We start from the raw sequence: 27,076 nt of genomic DNA, 5'->3' as shown, positions 1-27,076 counted from the left end.
ATTCTAGGTATTAGGTATTATATGACATAAATGTGGAGATCCGCAAAGAGTGCAAGGCTGATGTAAGCGTAACGAGATTAAGAAAGGGACGCTTAGATGGTTTGAGCATGTAGAGCAAATGAACAAAGAAAGGAGTGTTAGGAAAATATATGACGAAAATGTGAATGGTCGAAGTTGGGGACGCCCGAGGAAGACATGGTACGATCAAGTGAATCAGATACTATGGATGTGAATGAGGCAAGGAGTGTGTGCCAAGACCGAGTTATTTTATTTTTATTTATTTTATTCAATTTGTACATTTTTTATGGCAAAATATTGGTATATAGTGTTATAATTGTGCCGTTTATACAACGTATTAGCAGCTACAAAAACGTTAAGTTGTAGGAAATGAAAACTCTCTCCACGGGTGTGTTCTTGAACAAATTGGTTTGTGTTGTTTGTTTGGCGGTTTGGTTGTTTGCGGTCCGTCCTCTCTGCCTACCCCTGCGGTGAAACGGCGTGATGGTTAGTTAGTTAGTCAAAAGACTCATTATGTGTAAGATGCATTTCTTCCGCAAAATATTTGGCTAATTTATATAGCGCAATTTTTGGCAAACATCGGCATTTTCTCCGTATATAAAGGAGTGCACCACCTGTCTGATACATCAAATCAAACAAACCTGCAGAATTTCGACAAAGAATCGACGTTGTTCAAATATTTGAACCCGGTTAGTGTCGGGTTGTTTGTTTAAGACACTGTATTGTTGCTTGGGTAACACGTTTTGTTAGCTCTGTCGATAGCCTTGTTTACAAGGGGGTTAAACGACAGAATGGTAGGATAACACTTAAGCGTATACAAGCATATCTCAATATTTACCGACTTTTTTATTTTTTCAATTTTTAAGGTTGCTTTTTAAAGCTCGTTTGATGCTGTTAAAAAAGCTAAGGCCGTTCGTACACGGAGATACTTAAGTAAGTGTTAAAAGATGGTTTAAAAGAAGATATGGAAATACGAATGTTAGAGAGAGCGCGGTAATCTTAAAAAAACGATAGTAATTAAGGCGATGCCATACGTAGTAATGCAAAATCATGTGTTTTTGGTTTGAAAATTTGGTCGCCTAGAAATGTTTCAGATGCTTTAATCAAATACTGCGAGTAGAATACATCTTGGCCTTTCAAATAATCGAGTATTTTTTTTATATAAGTCTTTTTATAAGCCCAGAAAAAATAGTGTAAAAGCCTATGAAAACTGCTTTAAAGTTCAAAATCTCCTACTTACGAACCCATTTTCGGTTATGATTTTATTGTATAATGTGGCAAATTATTTTATTTATAAAATGATCGAAAAAAAATTAATATTTATGCCTGAACATCCACAAAATAAAATAAAAGGCACCTTTTTGGCCATGTTTTTTTCTTGCATAAATCAAAACAGATGGATGGTGTTAAGCGGGAATTTAAACCCTATCGCCATCTACGTAAGGGTTGTTATTGAGAGCGGCTCAATTTAAAATATTACACGAGGTAGTGCGTCGCCTTAAGATAAAATGGTGAAAATATTTAATAAAACATGATTCGTTTGAAATAGAGCAAACATCTGTCGACAAACACTTTAGTTGCATTTAGAGACACACTGTGAATTTTTCATGCCTATAAAATATGAAATAACAGAACAGAACGTGTTTTAAATAATTTTCGGAACTTTGCGATTTTTTTTCTATCGTGGGATTTTTTTTATAATTAAAGTTTCGGCATAAGAAATGTATAGATATTATCTTAAAAAATAACATATATTTTTGTGGAACTTATAAAACAATAAAATAGTTAACTTTAAAAACTAAAGAAAAACTTGTTATAAATCGGTAGAAATTGAGCATGCAGAGGCTTAAAAGCGACTCAAGTTTTGTGCGCGACGCTTGTGAGAATCCGCTATACTATTTTGCTAGTGTTTTGTACCGTTGACTACGGGTGTAATGTCAGTTGCACGCTGCTCACACGTTAGTACGCCACGCAAGTTGCAATCGTATCTACAACTCGTTTGACAGAAATTACGTCCGAAAATGATTTGAATGTTAAATTTGTTCTGGAGGATATGAAAATATCCATGTTTATAAAATTAGAATACGTTAGAAAGGATTAAGCGGAGAAGGCATGGATTGAGGTTGGAAAGAAAAGCCAATTTGACATCATTCTAAAGTAGTTCTTTGGCGGCAACGAACGCCATACAATTAACATTTCTTTGTTTTTATCTTTTTTTAGATTATTTTTTATGATTGTAAATATAGAGACGAACAATATTATTTCTTCGTCGGTAGTTGCTTCATATCGTATTAATTCCACGGCTGCACGTGAAAAAATGATCAAGTTAAGTACATTTCGGATAGCGCTGGAAATGGAAATCAGAGTAGCATATCGGTAGGCTACTTATGGTAACGTCACTGTTAGGTAACTTGAAAGTATCTCTTATAAGAAGGGCCTAAGTGTTTCTTTTTGTTTAATCGCGGTCTTTGAAAAGGTTGCCATATGAAGTAAATACCGAAAATCTTTAAATTGATCATAATGCTACGTATACATACGAGAGCCGAACTGTCGAGCTGAACCTCAACTTGTGGGAGAGGAACGAAACAATGGCGCGAAACACCGCTTGTAGTTGCTACGTTTCTTTCCCGTAATTCGTGGCTCGGCTCGCGTTTCGGTTCGCAAATGTACACGTACCACTAGAAAGTGTTTACCTGATTATCTTTTTTTGCAATGACCTCTGTGCGGTATCTAAATTCTAAGGGAGAAGAAAAATGTGAATTATAGTAATTAAAAATACTAATTTCCGTTGAGCCTCTGCCTGTAACTCCGGTTCAATAAACCCTAGAACTTTTGCTTTGCATTGGAAGTAAAGAAAATTAACCAGAGTTACAGACACAGAGCCACAAATCCGAAATATTTTTTTTTGTTTTCGTATTTTGAACTTTGATTGAAAAACGCACCCTAAAGATCACACTTGTATCAATATGTCAGTCATATCATGAAAAAATTCCGTATCAGCTGTCACCACGTTATCTACATTGTTAATGTTATAAATACATTTCTTCATAAGTAATGTCTTTTATGGCAGGTAAACCATTATTCCCAGCTGACTCGGATACTGGAGCATTTATTATAACATCGTTTCTCAATCTTTTTAGTGTCGCGACCCCCTTAAATGCCAAAAAATAAACTAAAAAAAAACCTCACTATATATATTTTAACCCCTATGGCCTCTGACATTTTGCAATGTACTGCTCTCAGGGCGTGTATAAACAAAAAGGACAAAAAAGCGCGAGCTAAACCAAGAATTTATGGGAAAACAACAAAACAATGACAAGCGGTATTTCGCACCTTGTGCGGTTGCTTTGTTCCTTTTCCATAATTCGTGGTTGGGCTCGCTGTTTTTTTTCCTGCTTATAGGCAGCATTATTAAACTGTCAGAACATTTGATTCCAGATAAATTTGCTGTTTCTGAACATATCTTTAAATAGTATAAAATTAATAAAATAGGATTTTAGTATTACAAATCGACATATGCAATTAAAAATATTAAGATTTTCAACGCAAATACAGATAAAGTTTTTAAAATCGTTTACCAGTGGTTTTTTCCTTCTAAACTGTGATTACTACTTCACATGAAACTAAAACACATATTTAATTAGACAAAGGTACAGGGTTTTCCAATAAGAGGTGTTATTTTGATATTCAATAGTAAAAGATCAATGGTTTCCTTGCTTGTGTGGCACGTAGCGCCTTCTTGTTGAAAGTTAACGTTGTCCAGATCAATACCATCCAATTCCGGCCATGAAAAATCATTAATCATCTCTCGATAGCGATCCATTCACCGTAACTGTTGCTCCAGCCCCATTTTCGAAAAAGTAAGATCCAATGACTCCGCCGGACCATAAACTGCACCAAAAAGTCACACGTTGAGGATAGAGAGGCTTTTCAACAATAACTCTTGGGTTTTACGATTTTGCTTGTTGACGAAGCTATCGAGGTGGAAATGGGCCTCATCACTCAAGATGATTTGCATTGGATTCACTCAAGTGAATTTTAATAATTTCAATGCATTGTTGAAGCGTGTATTGTTCCATTTTTATTAATGGCGTAGTTTCTACTTGTCAAAAGTAAAAAAATGACAGCTTCAAAAGTAACATCTACCGAAATAGCGGGCTATTCAAAATAACACCTCTTATTGGAAAACCCTGTATTATAAAATATATTTTCACTTAAGTTTTTTTCGTGTTTTATTATTTAAAAATTTGCAAACCTTCGGGAGCATTTATGGTAAATTTTTTAAATGCAAACTGGATTCTCTCTTTCGAACACAAATATTTCTCATATTTTAAATGTTGATAATACAGAATGAGACCGTGTCAGGCTGGGATATATCTACCAAAAAGATTCTACGGCTGTTTCTTGTCTATAAAGAATATCTTCCAAAATTGCCCAAGGGGTTAACTTTTATCATTTCAAGTTTTACATTACTAACGTGAAAAAGAATGTGTTTACACTTACCGAGAACACCGATGAGCCACAAGGCATTTATAACAACTGATGTGCGGTAAAACCATGTATTATTGTGTGAAAAATGTGGAGATCCGCAAAGAGTGCAAGGCTGATGTAAGTGTAATGAGTAACATTAAGAAAGCGACGCTTAGATGGTTTGGGCATGTAGAGCGAATGAGCGAAAAAAGGAGTGTAAGGAGAATATATGTGGCAAATGCGAATGGTAGCAGAAGTCGGGGATGCCCAAAGAAGACATGGCACGATCAAGTGAATCAGATACTTGAGTCGGGCCATGTCGAGAGCTAGAATAATAGAAGAGTATGTATGAGACGATGTAAGAATGTGAATGAGGCAAGGAGTGTGTGCCAAGACCGAGTTGTTTGGCGGCCCGTCCTCTCTGCCTACCCCTGCAGAGACACAATGTGATGGTTAGTTAGTTAGTTCTCATATTACTTTTACCAGTTCGAACTTGTTACGTTGGGATTATTCACCTTGAAATTGTTATGTTGGGATTATTCACCTTGAACTTGTTACATTGGGATTATTCACCTTGAAATTGTTACGTTGGGATTATTCACCTTGAAATTGTTACATTGGGATTATTCACCTTGAACTAGTTACGTTGGTATTATTCACCTTGTACAAACGCAATTTTGACGCATTTTCTTTAATTTTTAATTACATTGAAAAAATTATGATCTTAGAAAATACTGTTTTTGATCTCATATTAGAGAGCATGAAAACGCATTTACGCAAAATGAAAATTCAGTGACTGAAATATTTTCCAGGTGATAACGATGATATCTCAAAAAATAGGGTTCTCAATCCATTTGATGAAAATGTTGTTGCAGCTGCCAAATTATCTTTATAATTTGAAATTCATCATTTGATAAAAGGATTGTTCGTATACGGGACTTATTTTTGACAGATTGCGATCCCCCTATATTTTATTCCGACCCCCAGATTGAGGAACGATGCATTATATCATAGTATATCAGTATGTATGTTGAAAGACCACCATCTGGAATAGAAACATTGCTTGAAATGGCCTTAGCCGTGTTTTGTGACCAAATCTGAATAGCCAGATACTTCCTAACAATTTCTTCCCCTATTCATAATGTGACATATAATATCCATATTTTCTTTTATTTCCAGCTTGTAAATCACGATGTGCGGAATGTGCGGAGCGAGGGCGGCCATGGCTGCCCGAGGCGCTCTGTGTGCCCGCCGGGCCCCCAGGGCTGCGCCCCGCTGGCGCCTGTTTGCGTCCCAGGCGGCCCCCAAGCCCCCCGCGGTGGGGACCCCCTACACGAAGCTGACTGTGGGAGTCCCAAAGGAGTCCTGGAACAACGAGAGAAGGTAATAACATGATATTATATTATGTGTGTTGTATATTGTTACAATTCCTTTCTAGTATTAATAGCATAGGTAATACAAACGAAGGGAGATATGGCATGAAAGCGTGCCGACTGTCGCCGAGTTACAATAAAACTGCATGAAAGCGTTCCGACTGTCGCCGAGTTACAATAAAACTGCATGAAAGCGTGCCGACTGTCGCCGAGTTACAATAAAACTGCATGAAAGCGTTCTGACTGTCGCCGAGTTACAATAAAACTGCATGAAAGCGTGCCGACTGTCGCCGAGTTACAATAAAACTGCATGAAAGCGTGCCGACTGTCGCCGAGTTACAATAAAACTGCATGAAAGCGTTCCGACTGTCGCCGAGTTACAATAAAACTGCATGAAAGCGTGCCGACTGTCGCCGAGTTACAATAAAACTGCATGAAAGCGTGCCGACTGTCGCCGAGTTACAATAAAACTGCATGAAAGCGTTCCGACTGTCGCCGAGTTACAATAAAACTGCATGAAAGCGTGCCGACTGTCGCCGAGTTACAATAAAACTGCATGAAAGCGTGCCGACTGTCGCCGAGTTACAATAAAACTGCATGAAAGCGTGCCGACTGTCGCCGAGTTACAATAAAACTGCATGAAAGCGTGCCGACTGTCGCCGAGTTACAATAAAACTGCATGAAAGCGTGCCGACTGTCGCCGAGTTACAATAAAACTGCATGAAAGCGTGCCGACTGTCGCCGAGTTACAATAAAACTGCATGAAAGTGTGCCGACTGTCGCCGAGTTACAATAAAACTGCATGAAAGCGTGCCGACTGTCGCCGAGTTACAATAAAACTGCATGAAAGTGTGCCGACTGTCGCCAAGTTACAATGAAACTGCATGAAAGCGTGCCGACTGTCGCCGAGTTACAATAAAACTGCATGAAAGCGTGCCGACTGTCGCCGAGTTACAATAAAACTGCATGAAAGCGTGCCGACTGTCGCCGAGTTACAATAAAACTGCATGAAAGTGTGCCGACTGTCGCCGAGTTACAATAAAACTGCATGAAAGCGTGCCGACTGTCGCCGAGTTACAATAAAACTGCATGAAAGTGTGCCGACTGTCGCCGAGTTACAATAAAACTGCATGAAAGCGTGCCGACTATCGCCGAGTTACAATAAAACTGCATGAGAGCGTGCCGACTGTCGCCGAGTTACAATAAAACTGCATTGATTATCAAAGCGGCCATGCTCTGAAAGTTTTGCATTTAAATTTTTTATCAATTTTTATGTGGGTTTTTTTAAATATTTTATTTGGTTTTACGCCCAGCTGGGCTTTAATGTAGATTATAAGAACAGAATAATATATACTTAATAAGTTACATGAAATTTAATAGTTGAGACAGTGGCAGGGCTGTCAATTAAGTGGTTAATGGCTCTATCTAACGCCATAGGTCACCCCAAGTGGTTCGTTACGTTTGGTGACTTAGCAGGTGCCCTGTTTCATGGAGTGAGGTTTATCTAGGTTTTTTTCCTCAGGGCCTCCTTTGTGGAACTAATGTAAAAATAAAAAAAAACAGCCAGGTCTGAAATAATTCTAACTGCGTATTGCAGAAGAGTCCCAATTGCTCCCAATCGTCTAGAGCCAGTGAGACTATTGCATCCCCAATCGGGGTATGTTGTGAAGCTTAAGGTACTGGTTATATATTATATAATTTATAAGATTAACTGTTTACAAATACTAATTATTGATTCAATTTCAGGGTGGCAATCACACCCACAGTTGTCGGCAACTTGGTGAAGAAGGGGTTTAATGTAGCCATCGAGGAGAATGCTGGAGCACTGGCCAAGTTCCCCAACCAGCTTTACGAGGAAGCTGGAGCCAAGATCACCGACTCCAACAGCGCATTCCAATCAGGTGATCTCCATTTATTTACTACCGCTAACTTACTGAGGGAGCCAATAGAACTAGTAATAAGACACAGTCAGCCCCCACACACGTGCAAATGCACAAACGCACACACGCATGCATAAAACTATGGATAGAAACTCATTGAGGGATCTAGTAATACCTACTAGTCACAGACATCCAAATTAATAGACTTGCCCTAACATAAAATCTGGGTATCATTCAACAATCTGGAAGCAAACCACATGACACCATTTTTGGCACCAGGAGGTTTCGAGAATGCTTTGAATAAACTACGAGATCCATTTGTACATTGACAGCCAAAGAGCGCCACATTGAAATAATCATTCCACGCGCAGAAAAGTAAAGTTTGCTAAAGAAAGGCAACAGTGGGACTTTTCTGCACAAGACCTGAATGTTCGTTTTTAACTGAACCACCAGTTCAGCACACGTTTAAAAATTACATAAAGAGTTATTAAAATGATAAAAAAGGCCTTCACATTTCTTCTTTTCACGACTTTTCAAGAGTGTGTTCAAGTGTGTTAAATTGCCACTGTCCCGAGTTGCTGCGTTGCCATACCTGAGTGAGGTGGGTAAATTATAACGCATTTGTAAACATGTCTAACTAAATAGTGTAACAAAATATTCAATTTTGGAAACAAACCCAAACTTTTGTTGACCCGATTTAGGATTTGTAGTTAAGTTTTTTTACACTGCCAGTAATTTGACCACCCCGCTCTGCGCTACTTGGTTTGTTCTCCTTTCCCTGATGGGCTGGGTTATCAATTTGTATGTCTATGTTGTTTGTAATAGGAGCCATCTCAGTAGACATGCTGTTGGGAGTGAAAAGTTTCAATAACATTTGGAAATACATTGGAGGACAATGAAGAAACTCCAATTTATCTAAGGTCCAAAATTCACAAATCAGTCAATATATAAAATCAGCAAATCAGTGCAACGTTCCGGCTTTGCAATCAGTGCAACGACTCTGGTCACAAACCAGCCCTCAATCATCTAGTCATTGATTGACATTTTCGTCTAACTGATTGACAGTTAATCAAGTCAATATAAATAATCATCTAAAGCTATATACACACGTATATGTATTCATGTTCGACGGTTTGGCTATATCGAACATGTTGACATGGAACTATGCTGCTCGTCCTTGAATCTTTTTCACGTCAAGCCATTCGCTTGATATCGTACAAAAAAGCATTCAGCGAGAATATTATGTAGCTACATAGCTTATAATCGAAACATTAATCAATTTACAATAAATAACAGTTTTCATTTATCAGTTAATCCTCTATTAATTGTTGTTACCAATTTGTGAGCCTTAAGCGCGTGTACATGCTCTAGGTAGCTGTGCTAATATGACCGGCTATACAGACAATTTGATTTCCCGGCCTGCCGGTACTTCTACACCAAATACCTTCCGGCAAACAAAGAGTTAATTGAAATTTGATTAGCACCTTAGCGACATGCTGCAATGTGTTATGTTGTTGGAATATGTTTACATTCAAATCCATTCATTCAGAATCCTTTATTCCCCATTTATGCAGCATATATGTACAGCTGCAGTATAGTGAGATCCATGACTTCTGAGGGAAAGGGAAAAACTGATCTATGGGATCTATGGGACGTATATGGGAAATTCCATTAACCTTTGCAAAATCCCGCTGCATGTTTTTAAAAAAAATTTAAAGAAAGGCAAAAATTCACGGGCTATGAATTACCTGACAATATTTGAAAATCTTCTACTAGAATCTTGTGATTATGATGGAGGACTTAGTCAGCCAATAATAACATTTATATAGTGCAGTTTAGTGTCATTTCACTTCAAGGGCGCTTTACTATAACAAACTTAAAAACGGTAATTTAGTATTAGTGGTCATGTTCTTAAAAGTATTCCTACAGTGTGCCTTACCCAATACAGATCTTATATTATAACACTAAATATACTGTTTATACAAAGTGATGACAAAACTTAGGATAACAATAAAAACAGGACAGGAAAAAACATGAACATACACAATACAGAAGGCAGTTTGTGCTCAGAAATGAGAATCTTCTGAGCAGACATTTAAAAAATGGTACAATAAGGAGGCAACCGAAACCAAACAATTAACGGAAGTTTTAGAATATGTCTTATTATAAAATATTGAAAAAAGTTAAGATTTATGAACGGTAAGAGTTTTTAAATAATTTTGTTTTTAAAGCCCGTTTAAATTCAGCCAAATTCTGGAGATTAGTAAGAGCTGAGGGAAGTCTATTCCAGATGAGCGGGCCTGTTACACTAAAAGAACGATCATAGTAAACGGCTCGATTTGACCTAGAAAGTTCGATTAGACGATTAATAACATCTAGATCTGCTGACCTTAGAGTAAGCTGTCTATTGCTTAAGTTTTGTCGGACACATAGTTCCGATATATAGACTGGCGATATTCCTTGCAATGCTTTGAAGGTCATTAAGCAGATCTTAAAAGCTTAGGCTAAACTTGAAGGCGATACCTTAGAATTAGGTTTATACGACAATACATAGATTCACCAAAAATCATTCTCGCCGCAGCATTAGAAAATGAATTGAACTCACGATACCTGAGTGGAAATCGGTGACCGGATAAATCATCACAATGATAATTCATCATATCTTTAAAAAGTTATATAAAGTCAGTCAAGTGTCAAATGCGATCAGAACGCTGCGGCGCTCCGTATGGTGCTGGACTGTGGGGAGTCGAGGAGCCTGGTTCATCAGGACTATTGGAGGAAGGGTCACATATTATGTTTGTTCATGTCTAATTGTGTTTATATTCTTTCAGACATCATCCTGAAGGTTCGTCAGCCCTCCAATGAGGAGGTGCCTCTATTCAAGGATGAGGCAACCCTTATCTCCTTCCTCTACCCTGCGCAGAACAAGGACCTCATCAAGCTACTCGGAGATAAGCGGATGAACGCTTTTGGTGAGTTGACTACATATTTCGATTAGGCAAATGAAGAAATGTTAGAGACATAGATACAATAGAAAGAAAGGGAATCAAGGTACAATCAAACTGCACGGAATATCAAAACAGAGGAGACAATGAAAATTATGCGATTGGTGTGTAATTAGAAACAAATACAACAAGGTGATGCTGTTCTTAGATGTAATTTGCATTAATATGGGTGAACAATCAAAATGTGTATGATGCCAATGTCCCGTTTTCGACGGAAAGAAGGGTTGTTTATATTTTATTCTTAAGTCAGTTATAACCGATCGTTCCCTAGCTCGTCCGGAATGAAGCTCAATGCGAGAAGCAACTGCGGTGGCAAATCACCAACGAACACTAGCAAAATACTATAAGATCATACCCTTTCTGCACATAGCAAGAAACGTGTGTATTCTATTGCTTGTGATACAGCTGGAGCATAGTTGAAGATTACTCATGAGTCTGGACTCTCATGATTCTTGCCTGCCACACATAATCATAATGAACCTCCATAGTTTTTACAGCGTTGGTTGTTGCTAAAACAATTGTGCAGTGTGAAAGATACGCAATAAGGCTACTAGATTGCATTGTTACTACAATTTGAGATTTTAACTGACAAATTTTGACTGAGAAATGTCGCTATACAAATCAGCTAAATTATTCCTTGTTTTCCCCTTTGGTCTTAAGTTATATTTCTAACAGTTGCTTTATTGTTTGACTATTAACTTGACTTGCCTTCTATTCTCAATTTCCAGCCATGGATTGTGTGCCCAGGATCAGCCGTGCGCAGGTGTGGGATGCCCTCAGTTCCATGGCCAACGTGGCCGGCTACAGAGCTGTCATCGAGGCCTCCAACTATTTTCCCCGATTCTTTTCCGGTAAGTTGACCATGAATCAAATTTCTTTCCTTTCCAACCTCATTATCTCTGTGATCTTATGACAAAATTAGATACATAAGTGCAAAATTGTCCTAATTCCTAATTTTGTCCGTATAAGGTTTGTTTACCTTTAACCCTTAGAGGGTATTTCACTATGTCGGGCTAAATATCTGACTCACTATCTGTTGGCTGGCTTTAAAGATCAGAATAACTTCGTTATTCAACGGCGACCGTTTCACCATTGTTTCCGAGCTTCCGGATAGATAACACTCGAAATAGTCTGGCAACATCGCAAAATGTTTGCAGTTACTCCATCTACTGCCACAGCTGTCATGCGTCACAGTCCGCACACCGCAAAGTGTGCATTTGTTTGGTTATGTTATGTTAATTATCAGGTCATTTTAGATAGATTCGTGTTGAATTAATACATTGTTTCTTATTTTGAACACAATCAAATAATTCAGAATGGATCATACAAGCATTCAAATTCATTCAACAAAATTCGACTCACTTCTCCGCTGTCAAACTCGGAATGTTTTGACGCCATCTTTGATTCGAGGAATAGCGCCTAACGTGAGGTTCGAACACTGATTAGTCAAATCGAACTTTAACCCGAGCGTTAGCGTTATTCAGATATAGTGAAAACGAAAAAATGACTAATCCGCGGATTAGTGCTTAGTCAGAACATAATCAGAGATAGTGAAATTAACCAAATTAACCCCCTTAATCCAGCGTATCTGTAGCGGATTTGTTAGGAACTCACAGCAGTTGCCCCACTTTTATTTTATTTTGTACTTTAAAAAATGCTCGTAGCTTACTAAAATATATTTTATTTGCTTGGCAAGGATATACAGTATCTTTGATTTTATTCTTGCTTGTCGTTTCGTCACTTACAAACATTGATTTTTTATCTGTGAGAAATATTCTGCACATTCTGTGTCAAATGTCGTGAAATGTATTAATTACAGGAAATCCTCATGTGTCTTATTTTTATTGTGAAGAATGCTTATTTAGCTGGAAAATATAATAAAACTTAAGAATATTTTCATCTTATTATACAGGGTGTCTAGGGGTAAAGTGCACAAATTTCGGGAGGTGATTCTACATGATGGTAGAAGTAAACAAGATAAATAACGTTTTTATAAATTCCATTTTTTTCCCATGCAAATATATTTTTCCATAGAAGAATACTATTTTCTCCTTACAAACAATTCAATTTTTGTACCATAAAATGTTGAAATATCGAAAAAAAATGTAATTGTCCTATCATGAAGAATCAAGTCGAAAACCTGTGTTTTTAGTAAATTTCATGTTGTTGATAATTGAAAGAATTCAAGAGAGTCCAAAACCTATGTGTTTTTAGCAAATCTCTCATTATTTATAATTGAAAGAATTCGAGAGTGTCCAAAACCTGTGTTTTTAGCAAATCTCTCGTTATTAATAATTGAAAGAATTCGAGAGAGTCCAAAACCGATGTGTTATTTGCAAGTCTCTCGTTATTGATAATTGAAAGAATTTGAGAGAGTCCAAAACAGGTTTTTGGCTTTCCTGAACATTTAGTGTTTTGGAGTTGCATCCGTATGCTTCTCGGGTACAGATTTTTCCATAACCTACTTATGTTCTATAGTACATACCAATATAAGTTTAAATACCACCTGGCAGTGAAATAACCCATTAATTTACAGGCAGATTAAAGTTATAAATAACATGATAACAATCATGTGACATTATATTGGCGAGCAACAATCTGCCAGCAATTAGGTAAAGTGGTAAATTAAGTAGAGTAATAATAATTAGAGTAGAAAACAGTTTAAAACATTAAGAACATTACAAAATGTGGAGAGGTAATATTCATTAGCAATAAAGTTAATTTTAAATGCATTAGTAACGATTATAGAAATTAAAAAGAGATTAAAGACATTTTGCTTTTATAAGCTTAGATTATTATTAGAGATGTTCCGACTAGTCGGCGACTAGTCGGTAAAGCCGACTATCCGGCCACTATTGTAGTCGTCGATTAGTCGGCGACTAATCGGCAAAGAGCGCCGACTATCCGGCTTCTTACGTTGTATGTATTTCTCAATAATATAAATGCGGGGGAACTACATGAAATAAAAACCTTGATTATATATATATTTTTTTTTATAATCAGTCTTATACATTAAAAAATGTAAAGCAATCTTTCCTTTGGTAATCAGTTTTTAAAATTACTTGCTTGTAAAGAAAACATAATTATGACAATTATTGAACAAAATTACTACCTATCCTAATTAACATAAAAAACAACATAATATCTTCTTATCTTCAATGAACATTTATAAGTATTTCTTATTATCAAAATAAAAAGTAGATTTTTTAAATTAACAAACTCAGTTATATGTATTAAAGCAAGATTTTATGTACAAGATGCACAGTAATATATGTATAAATTATATATATATATATATCCAAAAATTCTAAACATGAACTGTTTGATAAAAACAAAAAAAATGAAAAAAACATATTTCTTATAACCATACCTACATAATCTAATCAAATCAAAGTCACAATTGTGACAACCAAAAATATCATAATCTCCTTATATTTTTTATAACTTACTTATATTTTTTAATTAAGGGTAAATTATGATGTAAGAAGGCTAAAGCTTCTGCCCTTTCTGGTAGCAATCGATTTCTTTTTGTTTCATATATGTTTCCGGCCTCTGAGAACAGCTTCTCACTGTAAACAGAACTTGCGGGACGGCAGAGGTACACTTTGGCCATGCACGACATTTCAGGGTACCTAGAACTATCCCCGAAACCGTAATCGGCTTAGCCGACTAGTCGGCCGACTAGTCGGTCTTATTACAACCGACTAATCGGCTAGTCGGCTAGTCGGCGAAAGTCATAATCGGAACATCTCTAATTATTATTAAAAATACTTAGAAGGCATTTTTCTTTTAGAAGCTTCTTAGCTTATTATTAAAAATAAAAATAATTCTGCTTACCGTAGACATCTAAATCAACCAGTCAATCATCAATAATCATGAACGTCCCACTTTCGGTGACTTGTCAATAAATGAATCTGACAGTATACAGGCAACTCGCATTGTAATATCATCATTCGGTCTTCGAAAATAAAATCTGCTTATGGATTATAAATTACTAGTCCTTTTTACAATGGTGCACAAATTGCTGGCTGCATAAAGAATCCCAAATCGGGTAAACAAAAGTTTGGGCTTGTTTCCAAAATTTAATATTTTGTTCCACTATTTAGTAAGATACTTAAACAAAGCCAATTTTTTAGCCACCGCACTCAATTTTAGCGTCGCTATGTCAGGCGATTTGTTTCAGAACGAACATTTAGATTTTGACATTATGTTCATCGCAGTTTTTAGGACCTAATATTAAAACATTTGTTCTATCCCACAGGCCAGATCACAGCCGCTGGCCGAGTGCCCCCGTGCCGCGTGCTCGTGGTAGGCGCTGGAGTGGCAGGGCTCGCCGCAGCGGCTCAAGCGCGCTGTATGGGTGCCAAGGTGCGCGCCTTTGACACGCGCCCCGCTGTCCGGGAGCAGATAGAGTCCCTGGGGGCCCAATTCGTCACCATGGAAAATATGGTAACCCAAATTCGTATGCTACTACATAATACAGAGTTTTCCAAAAAGAGGTGTTATTTTGAATAGTCTGCTATTTCGGTAGATGTTACTTTTGTAGCTGTCATTTTTTGACATTTGACAAGTAGAAACTACTCCATTAATAAAAATGGAACGATACACGCTTCAACAACGCATTGAAATTATTAAAATTCACTTGAGTGAATCAAATGCAAATCATCTTGAGTGATGAGGCCCATTTCCACCTCGGTGGCTTCGTCAACAAGCAAAATTGTCGCATCTGGGGCTCGGAAAACCCATGAGTTATTGTTGAAAAGCCTCTCTATCCTCAACGTGTGACTGTTTGGTGCGGTTTGTGGTCCGGCGGAGTCATTGGACTTTACTTTTTCGAAAATGAGGCTGGAGCAACAGTTACGGTGAATGGATTGCGCTATCGAGAGATGATTAATGATTTTTAATGGCCGGAATTGGATGGTATTGATCTGGACAACGTTAACTTTCAACAAGATGGCGCTACGTGCCACACAAGCAACGAAACCATTGATCTTTTACGATTGAATATCAAAATAACACCTCTTATTGGAAAACCCTGTATATCACCATTGAAATTAAGAAAGCGAAGAAAATAAACAACAAACTTACCTAACCTCCATTTATTTATCATGTTCTGTTTTGTCTTACTACGCAAATCCCATCTATCCAGAGCAGCACCCCTCCTTCATTTCTACCCAGATACCAAATGCATAACTTTTAATTCATCTCTGCTCTGATAGTGCAAAACTGCACAAACCATCAAAGTTCGTGCGAATGTAACTCTTCGACCCTTTGATTTTATATTATATTTTATTCCTGAGATTTCTCTAGGGAGTATTGCGAATTTCTTTTAAGTATGCTCGGAATGAACCATTTACAGGTCAGAAGGAATGTACACATTTCCTCACACTGATTCTTGGATAGTTTGAATACTCGGCTATCCTGGAGAGCATTCGTATATATGTTCCCCATGGTTATCTCCGTCTCCGACAGCATAGACTGTTCTATTTGCCAGCCTGCAGGACTAAGTTGGCAATGTTCATGCCGGTGGAGAGGGCAGCAGGGCAGGTAAAAGCCTCAAGCACGCTGTGTTAAGTGTGACTGCTCCAATTGCGCCTGCACACAACCAGCCCGTAAGGGCAGTCGATAGTCTTGCTTTTTAACTGAATCAATTCAGATATCAAGATACTTACTATCAACGAAGCAGCCTTTAAAAGGCAAGCTTTGTTGCTACTAGTATAGTTGATAACTACGATTTAGAATTTTATTTAAAAATGTTTTATTTCACAACAGGAAGACGGCAGCGGGGGTGGTGGTTACGCCAAGGAGATGAGCGATGCCTTCATGAAGGCGGAGAGGGACCTGCTGGGAAGGGAAGCAAGGAACGCCGATGTGGTCATCACCACGGCCCTCATCCCCGGCAAGAGGGCTCCATTACTGATCCTGGAGGTAATTAACTAACTGATGGAAAGAGGATGTAATAAATGTAATAAATGTAATAAAATAGAATCAGCTGGCGAACGGTGAAAGTTTCGCATCGGCACACCAAGAGTTAACCTTTCCTTTCATTTCATTACAACTATAACCTTTCAATTATTATTCATCTCATTACAACTCTTAATCTTCCAATTCATCTCATTACAACTATAACCTTTCAATTATTATTCATCTCATTACAACTATTTATATAAACTTCCGATTTAGTTGTCCGGGTTAAATCTTCCCCAAAGGAAAAACTTAACCCTTCCACTCACTTTTCCACAAATGATCATCTAGTCAATCAACATTATGTAAGTGCATTATATAAGCAAAATAAATACAAAACAATACAAGAACAACATGTCAAATCACCAGAGATCAAATGGGAAAATAATTCACCGTCTCCAGATATTTTCATATCAGAGGGTTCGGCTCGGTAGAACTTCTAACAGGGCCTATAAATCCTACTGATCCCTCAACATAAATATTTAAAAAATCTTTTGTTATCCTACATGTATTCAAAATGACCGACTTTTGCATCTTTATATATAATTTTTTTGATAGATCTAATACGCCTAAATTTTTAATTAGAGAGCTAGGTATAATGCCAGTAGCCGAAATAACGAATGGTAATATTTTTATAGTCTGAGAATGCCAAATTCTTTTTATTTCATTTCCTAAATCTGTGTATTTTCTTATTTTTTCACTAACAGATTTTTGAATATTACAGGAATTTGGAATAGCGACATCAATGATATAAGTTATTTTTTTAATTTTGTCATGTAAAACTATATCGGGTCTATTATGACTAATCGCTCGGTCTGTTAGTATAGTTTTATCATAATATATTTTATAAAATTCGTTTTCTAAAAATGAATTTGGTTCGTATTCATAATATGGTACTACATTACGGCAGTCAATCAAGTTATGTTTAATTACCAAATTTTGGTGAATTATTTTTAAAACTTGATTGTGCCTAAATGTATACTCGGACGGTGCTAATATAGAACATCCCGATATAATATGTTCTATAGTTTCCGGAAAAGTCAAACATTTTCTACACAAATCATCAATTTGATTTGTATCTTTGATTATATGCTTTCTATAATTTTTAGTATTAATGACTCTATCCTGAATGGCAAGCATAAATCCTTCTATTTCTGCGCTCAACTCTCCAATACTCAACCATTTGTTTGACGAAATTTTGTCAACATACGTTTGGTTGAGATAATTGAAGTGTTTTGCGTGTAAAATTTTATTTGACCAGGAATCTAATAATTCCTGGTTGGGATTTATAAAAATGTTGGCATTCTCATCGTATAAATTTAAAGGTGTAATATTTCTATCTGCCTTGCAAATTATTTTGTGCATTTCTGAGCTATGAGCTTTCCTATGGAAAAAAGTTCTTAGCATTTCTACCTGATTATGTTTCAAAGAAGTTATTTTGACTATACCTCTACCTCCTAAATTTCTAGGTAAATTAACTCGTTCTATAGCTGAATTTGGATGATGGCAATTAAACTTTGTTAGCGTAGTTCTAATTAATCTTTCTAAGTTATCTAAATCTGTATTAGACCATTTAATTATGCCAAATGAGTACGTTAATAGAGGTATTGCCCAAGTATTTATTGCTTTTACTAAATTTTTAGCAGATAGATTGCATTTTAAAATTTTCCTGATCCTAGTTTGAAATTTAATCCTAATGTCATTTTTAATACTACTATGGTCTAATCTATTTGATTGTGGGTATCCTAAATACTTATAAACCTCATCCCTTTTCATACTAGTAATTTGGAAATTTCTAAATATACTCTCGTCCCCATCTACAATTTTGCCTTTCTCTATATGGATCGTTCTACATTTATCTAAACCAAAAGTCATTTTGATATCATCTGAAAAGTTTTTAACTACCTCGATCATTTTCTCTAAATTTTGTTCAGAATTCGAAAATAATTTTATGTCATCCATATATAATAAATGCGAAATTGTACTACTCTCCCTTGTATTACCCTTAACTTTTATTCCAAACTTGCTTTTAATTAACATTTTAGATAGAGGATTCAATGCTAAACAAAACCAAAGAGGACTCAATGAGTCTCCTTGAAAAATTCCTCTTTTAATTGAAATGCCCGGTATTACTATTTTCTTACCTTTTAAATTGATAAGTAAATTGGTATTCCAAAAGGACATAATATTTTCCAGAAAGCTAATAATAATGGGGTTAATTTTATATATATTTAATACTTTGATCAGCCACGAGTGCGGGACACTATCGAAAGCCTTTTGGTAGTCTATATAGCAAGTATGTAAATTACGTTTTCGAGTTTGAATCTGTTTTAGAATTACAGAATCAATAACTAATTGTTCTTTACATCCCATATGTGTTCTGCGACAACCTTTTTGTTGTTCAGATAAAATATTTTTTTCATCTAAATGAGTATATATTAAATCTGTCAAGCAAGAGGTTAATATTTTGTATATTGTCGATAAACATGTAATGGGTCTGTACTGAGAGGGATTATTAATATTTTCGCTTTTGGGCAACATATAAGTAATGCCCTTAGTTAGAAAATTTGGAAAATTTTGTGGTTGACTGACAAATTTTGAAAGATTTTTTGCCAAAAGAGGATGTAAAGTAGTTAGACGTTTGTACCAAAAATTATGTATCCAATCGCAACCCGTGGCTTTCCAATTATGAGTATTTTTAATAATTTTGGTTAACAATTCAACCGATATATTAGAAAAACTCATTTGTTCAATGCCTGAAAAATTGAGTTCTTCATTTTCTATCCAGGGACTTGACTCGTTATGTTTTATATCTTTACTCCAAATTTTAGTCCAAAAATCGCGCATATCTGATTCAGATGGCAACGGAATATTATTATTCGAAATAATATTTTGTTTATCGTCAAGTTTGGAATAAAATATTTTTTCATTTTTATGGAATAATCTGTTATTATTTTTTTTATTATACGTATAATTATATCTTTTTAATCTACTAGCTTTTACGCCTAATTTTTGTTTTAATAAATCCAATAAATCATTGATTATATTTTCATTATTATGACTATCTATATTATAACCAAATTTTCTCCCAATTTCATCTACATGTCTCAAAATTTTCCTACTTCTATTCCCATTTTTATATTCTATTACTCTAGCTATGTTACTTCTTAAAAATACTACATCATTTTCTAATCTGATCTGCCATTCTGGTTTACTATGACTATATGATCTATCATCAGAGGATGATAATTTGATTCCTAACTTATTACAAACAGTAATAGCAGTAGCATATACTATTGTATGAAGATCTAAAAAACTAATTTCGTCAAATATGATTTTTGGTAAAATTATGTTATTTAATTCAAAAATTAATTTTGATAATTTCTTACCTTCCAATTATTATTCATAACATTACAACTATTAACCTTCTTGTTCATCTCCATAGGACGCAATCCGAGGCATGGCCCCCGGCAGTGTGATTGTAGATCTGGCAGCAGAAGCCGGTGGCAACGTGGAAACTACCCGCCCGGGAGAAGTGGCGCAGATTCACGGCGTGACTCACGTCGGACTGACTGACTTGCCGTCCAGAATGCCCGCACAGTCCTCCACGCTATACGGAAACAACATCTCCGGATTCTTGCTCAGCTTGGGTAAGAAAATTCTCCAGTTATTCTGAAAAATCATTAAAAATCTGTTTTAATTACATGTTGCAGTGGGACTATGGCCAATTGTGGTATGTTGTGAGGCTTAAGGTAGGTGGGATGGTAAAGGAGATGGAAAGGAGGAAGATGGGGAAATACTTGGCTATTCATATCTGGTCATCAAGCATGGTGTTTCACGAGGGTGATACTGAGAATATCTTCTACTCTTGAACGTGCCGCAAATTTACACTTAATTGTATTTTTACACGGGGAGATAAGTTCGTTCGAATATCATGCAACAATCTGTGTTGGAAAATAAGACAGTTCTAAAAATTGTGGTGTAAATTTGCATTATGTTTTGTGAACTGCGTTATTTCAAAACCGTTTAAAAACAGAATTTACTGTTCTATATGCTATTTTAAATTAACGGTTTGTGAAATAATGTAAACTAATTAAATCTTATTTATTTTCCAGGTCAGCAAGAGCACTTCAACATCAACCTGGCCGATGAGGTCACCCGCGGCAGCATCATCCTTCATAAGGGAGAGCTGATGTGGCCGCCGCCGCCGCCTCCCGCTCCGGCCGCCGGAGCCCTGCCCACGGCCGCCGCGGTCAAGGCCGCCGCTGCCAAAGTCGTCCCCGTGGCAGACCCCTTCAAAGACACCCTGAAGGACAGCTTCATGTACACCACTGGTAAGGTATTCTAATTCTGTAAGTCTCGAGTTACAGAAGCAGCTCCGGAAATTTCTGCTGGTTTCATAAATTCACAAAAGTATATTTTTAAATAAGTAACTACATGGATGGATGGACTGCAAAACAACTCGGTCTTTGCCCACATTCCTTGCTTCATCCACATTCATACATTGTCTCATGGCCCGACCCAAGTATTTGCTTCACTTGATAGCGCTTTCGTCCTCGGGCGTCCCCGACTTCTACCATCCACATTCGCGTCATTTCTCCTCACAATCCTTTCTTCGTTCATCTGCACTACATGCCCAAACCTACTTTACCCTTTTTGCACCCACATTTTGAATTTCAAAAAAGTAGAAATTCAAAATGTACACTTTAGTTTTCAAGCTCTTAAAAATATATGTTGAGTGACACGTCGGTCACATGCTCCACTAATATTACTCATTTTTTAAATTTTTTTTTAATATTTTTATTTTTATTTTTTATTTTTTTTATTTATTATTTTTTTTAAAAGAAAGACAAACATTCCCGGGTTACGAATAACCTGACAATATTTGAAAATCTCCTACTACCACCACAGTAAGCTGAAAGTGTTGCTCATTATGCTTACATCAGCCTTGTAACTCCACAAGTCATTTGTATGTGATCAATAGCAGTGACAAGTCGGTCATTTGCTCCACTAAAAAAAATACCTGTTTTGCCAAAATCACATGTGACGTAGTCATGGTTTACTATAACCCATTGTATTATTATTTTTTTTACAGGCTTGGCCACGGTTCTAGGTCTGGGTATGGTCTCTCCTAACCCCGCTTTCACGACCATGGCCACAACATTAGCCCTGTCTGGTAAGTTGCAATAATGCATTATTTATTGTTTTAAAATATATATATTTCAATATACATTTTGAACACATTTATTGATTGACAGTTGGGAAAAAAAGAAGCATAGAAAAAGTCACCATTTTTGACAGTCTACATTTTTGTGGCCTGTTTAAATAGTTTTCTTATTGTCAATGTTCAATGCAGAATCGTTAAGCAGTTGAGTCGGTCTGTTGATTGGCGCTTTCGTAGTATAAAAACGTGGATGGGATCTCTTATGAGTATACTTGTTAAGCATGTATAAGTGAACCTCTTTGAAAATGGGTGGAAAGAGTGGTACGCAGTTCCGTGACGAAGATAACAATGTGTAATCTGTTTGTTTGCTCGTGTTGTCTAGGTGTGGTGGGTTACCACACAGTGTGGGGAGTGGTGCCGGCGCTCCACTCGCCGCTGATGTCTGTGACCAACGCCATCTCCGGCATTACCTGCGTGGGCGGACTACTGCTCATGGGCGGTGACTACATGCCAAGCAACACTGTGCAGGTAACAATCAATCATACTATAGTCTGCCAAGAGAGTTTTGTAAAAATGGAGGGCACTGATATCATTTAAATGGTTTCAAATGACAACACCAAGATATATCTTTAAAAAGTGAATATTATTTTTAATGTCAATACTATGATGTTCAAAAATATGTTGTACTTCTTGAAAATAGATCATTTTATTACATACTAGCTAGACTTTTCTCTAATTTCTATAAAGATGATATGCATGGATTATATATATAAACCTTTCGGAAGAAATTCTCTAAATGATAGTGAAAACCTTATCAAAATCCGTTGCTTAGTTTAGAAGAACTAAGCGCACAAACAAACAGATGCAGATAGCAACTTTATTTTATACTATTTAGAGATGATACATACATTATATTTGAAGGAAATTGAATATTAAAACTTGTCATTTTTTAATACGGTAACATTTAACGGCGGTAACTCTTACTGAGATAATTGCGTGGAAATGTGTTCTTGAAATGTACATATCAAAAAAGCCATTTAACCTCTTGTTCGCCAGTATAACCTTAAGGATATGTACTATTAAAAAAACCATTTGACTAAATATAACTAGCTATTCTGGGGAAACTACTTACACGATAAAACACGACAATATATAATGGTAGATTATATACTGTCTACATATATATATAAAAACGTAAATGTTCGTTTGTTCAAAATCTTAAATCACTGAAAGTTCTGAATGATTGCTTTAAAATTTTAAGTTGCATACGAATAAGCGTGTGTTTTTATATACCTATATTATATAGATGTCACCTGTGACAGGTAAAAACATGCTTTTTTTTAAAATGCGCCATCTGTTGGACAAATTAATATGCTTTTTTTGAAAAACAGTTCCATCTGTTGGACAAATTAATATGCTTTTTTTGAAAAACAGCGCCATCTGTTGGACAAATTAATATGCTTTTTTTGAAAAACAGCGCCATCTGTTGGACAAATTAATATGCTTTTTTTGAAAAACAGCGCCATCTGTTGGACAAATTAATATGCTTTTGATAAAATTATCTGCACAGATAGACTGAGCCATAGCAACGCGTGTCAGGGTACAGCTAGTTTTTAATATATAAAAACACATTATTTGGTAAGACGGTATAATTTAAGTTGCTACAAAAATTGAATCAGCTGAGCAAAAATTTTGCTTTGGCGATCAAGAAGTTCATACAAGAAATAGCAACAAAAAAAGATTTAAATTGGGTTATGTTTTTCCTCTCTATCATACTGTTAAACATAACCTCACATTTGAAAGCACTATAATTTTGTTCTAAAATCAGTAACGAAAAATTTTAGTTCTGTTTTTTTAAATACTACCATAGACTGACTGTTAATATATTTCTTTTTACGTTTAACAAATTTGTTTTTCATTTTGTCCAGGCCCTGGCCACTACAGCTGCACTTATCTCCTTTGTGAACGTGTTTGGTGGCTTCCTCGTCACCCAGCGGATGTTGGACATGTTCAAGAGGTATGTTCAATATCATTGGGGCTATAACCTAGCGTGGGATATGACCTCGACAAATGTTCTCCACTGGCTCCGGTTCTTCTCCGTTCGCCTACATTTCTCAGTCCTTACCACCGTGTTACAATCCTCCTCTTCTTCGGTCCACCACTGGTTCGTGTTCAACAGCTGTTATAAGCAAGTATGTCAAAAAGCGTCTTCGCTCTTTCGCACACACTAAATAATAATAGTTAAAAATGAGACGAATGGTGCCGTGCCATTTCGTTGTGATTGTAAGTGTGCGCCAATATAGGTACACACGTGCATTATTCAACGGAATTCGAATAAAATATTTGCCAGATGGGTTTTCAAACTTTGACAAAGGATAAAACAGTGGTGACATGTGGTGAAAATATGAATAACAAATTTTTTATTTAAAAAAACGTTACCGGACAGCAAAGTGCACATAAGATTTTTTACTCCAAATATGCTAAGGAATAGCTGGTTAAAGTTTGTCGAGTACGTGCCGATACACCCTGTATAGAAGATTGTGATGACGTCCTCGAGAGTGAGACTCTGGTAGAAAAAAAATTAATTGGGCCAGAATCTCATTATTAGATAAGTGACCGTTTATTAGTTGAAAAAAATATTTAAGCAAAGCAATACCTCTACGTGTCTCTAGGGAGTGGTAATTGGTCATGCCTAATATATAAATCGATGGGTAAAGCCAAGGGTAACGTCCATAGAGCCACGAGAATAAAAACCTTAAAATTTTTTATGGACTCTTTCAATGCGTAAAGTGTATGTTAATTCATGTGGAGCCCAGATGATCGAGTTTGATTCAAGTACACTTAGGACTAGATAATAACGTCAGTGTTTTTGTGTTACGAAACGGATATGAGTTTCTAATTACGAAGCTGAGAAGCCTGTATGCTCTGCTTATTAAATCATCGATGTGTTGGTGAAAAGTTAGTTTGCTGTTGTAAATAACTCCTAGATCTTTGATTTGGTTTAGGTGTAAATTGTTGTATAATTGAGCTTGGCCAGTGTCCATCAGCAGGCGGTCGTAATAATTCTGGGCTCCCAACCTCTGAATTATAAATTATAAATATCTTTGAATTTCTGTATCATCGACAGCTCTATCTTACATATAACACTTCAAACTAATATCTAGGATGTCGCATAGGTCCAAAGATTTTTTGTTAAATTTTTATGTTAACGAGTTAAGGAGATTAACCACTCGGAACATTAGAACGTCAAAAGACGTAAATATGATAATAGCGGTCAAGACATTAGTATGTCTTTTCACGTAAGCGCGCGAGATTTTACAAAAATCGATTTATTTCCATCACTAGTATACGGATTGCCATGATTTAAAAAACAGAGTATCGATAATGAATAACGCTACGCGTCTGCATTCAAAAATATCTATGGAATCTAAAGGTGCATTATCTGAGTCGATTGAATCTGTCAGCTTGTTCGTTCGTAATTTATTGCGTTTTTAAATAATTTATTAAAAATATTTTAGTTTGGACGGTTAATATTTTGAGGTGACCAATAGTTTTTAATTATATTTCTTCAATATATAAAGTGTTATTTCTTTATGATACTCAGAAAAAAGTACATTTTTCACAGTTTTGAAATAATGGTCAGCGATTTTTACATATTTTTGACGTTTTCAGAAAATGTATATTTAGAAACGCAAATATTTACGTATAACAAAACAATACGATAGTGAATTTCATAATCTTTCCAAAACATTTTTTAGAATGAGGCTACGTTTCCCAAAACGTGAGTTATGGAGCTTTTAACAAAACTCGTGAATAACACAAAAATTTCCGCGTTTTGACAGTTCGCAAAGGAACACAAAGTAAATAAAAGTCCTTTTCTGAGAGGTTAATAGTATCTGATATTCTGTTTCTCCAGGCCTACGGATCCCAAAGAATACGGAATGCTGTACTCCATCCCAGCGGCCACCTTCATTGCTGGGTACATTGCTACAACCATGCAGGTATGCTATCCTATCATTTACTTACAAACTAACTGGAGTCCCTGAAGTTTTATGAGATTAGAATTCCTCTTATTTTGAATCTCAAGTGTGCAAAATTTCATCAAGAAGTATCAAAATTCTGCTTTAAGGGTTGGGAAAAGGGGATGGTGTTGATTTTTCGGAATACTGTGTAGACAGTAACCTTCCTCTTGTTTTGAAGGTCAAGTGTGCAACATTTCATCAATCTTGGAATAAAATTGTAGATTTTTATAAAAAAATATTTAGTCTAGTCGCCCGCCACAGACACTCTTCTTTCTATTTATAGTAGATAGAGATTTTCAAATCCAGTTATTTATATATTTTTTTCATAATATTACATACATGTAGTATGAAATCACACACACAAACGTATCGCCAACATCCAACAACCATACTACTACAAATAACATGTACACACAGCAGCGTCCCACCTTTGTTTCTACCTATACACCAAATGCATAGCTTTCACTGCATAGCTGCTTTGATAGTCTGTGCACTTTGGTCACAGCTCGGTGACACTCAGCACGTTTACATGCCATATCAACCTTTGTTTCTATTATCTATGAATACAGCACATGTTTGTGTTTTCAGGGGTACCCCGAGGTTCACCAGATGGCGTACCTGGCCTCCGCCCTGTGCTGCGTTGGAGCCCTAGCTGGCCTCAGCTCCCAGGGAACTTCCCGCAGAGGAAACTACTTGGGCATGGTAACATACAAACTTGTTAATCTTTATCTGCCGTCATTTATCCATTTTTAAATGTTTTCACATACCTGTGCAATATCTTTGAGGATGCTGTGTAGATGGTGTTTTTGAGTAAAGGATATGTGGTAGGATAGAGGAAACACGGTGGTCAGCAAATTATTCCACAGCCAAGCTGTTGAACACAACGTCCCGTTCTCAATTTAAAATTGTTAACTTTACTTAATGTTAACTCTACAAAAATGTTAGGCGCACGTTTTTTCCGCACCTCAAATGGACCGGTGATGAAAGGATCAATGACGCTAGTTCCTCGAAGCATCTATGATTAAAATACCATTAGAACAAGCACAGAATCCCCACCCGAAATCTGTACTCTAAATATTGATTTTGTTCGCTATGATAGGTGAATCTTGTTAAACAAACTTCTAGTTTCTGCATGGAGTCATCGGTTTTTATCAGATATTTTGGGGCTCTGGACAAGAGG

General features: G+C 36.3%; 1 protein-coding gene across 1 annotated transcript in view; it reads left to right on the top strand.

Moving 5' to 3' along the window:
- The window catches only part of LOC149411194 (NAD(P) transhydrogenase, mitochondrial-like), a 66,537-nt gene that overhangs the window by 15,831 nt on the left and 23,630 nt on the right, over positions 1–27,076 (top strand). The window contains exons 2-14 of the mRNA XM_089647577.1: positions 5,668–5,871; positions 7,608–7,762; positions 10,573–10,713; positions 11,475–11,597; positions 15,008–15,195; positions 16,519–16,674; positions 20,156–20,360; positions 20,826–21,044; positions 21,806–21,886; positions 22,257–22,402; positions 23,803–23,891; positions 25,791–25,875; positions 26,485–26,598. Of these exons, the coding sequence (XP_089503703.1) occupies positions 5,681–5,871; positions 7,608–7,762; positions 10,573–10,713; positions 11,475–11,597; positions 15,008–15,195; positions 16,519–16,674; positions 20,156–20,360; positions 20,826–21,044; positions 21,806–21,886; positions 22,257–22,402; positions 23,803–23,891; positions 25,791–25,875; positions 26,485–26,598 (1,893 nt within the window). The 5' untranslated portion in view covers positions 5,668–5,680. The remainder of the gene's footprint in view (positions 1–5,667; positions 5,872–7,607; positions 7,763–10,572; positions 10,714–11,474; positions 11,598–15,007; positions 15,196–16,518; positions 16,675–20,155; positions 20,361–20,825; positions 21,045–21,805; positions 21,887–22,256; positions 22,403–23,802; positions 23,892–25,790; positions 25,876–26,484; positions 26,599–27,076) is intronic.

This window comes from Hesperophylax consimilis, chromosome 26 (assembly GCF_061612785.1).
Source record: "Hesperophylax consimilis isolate HC1 chromosome 26, BYU_Hcon_1.0, whole genome shotgun sequence".
Lineage (NCBI taxonomy): Eukaryota > Metazoa > Arthropoda > Insecta > Trichoptera > Limnephilidae > Hesperophylax > Hesperophylax consimilis.
Note: the sequence above shows the minus strand (reverse complement) of the source record. Positions and strands in the feature narration are given on the sequence as shown.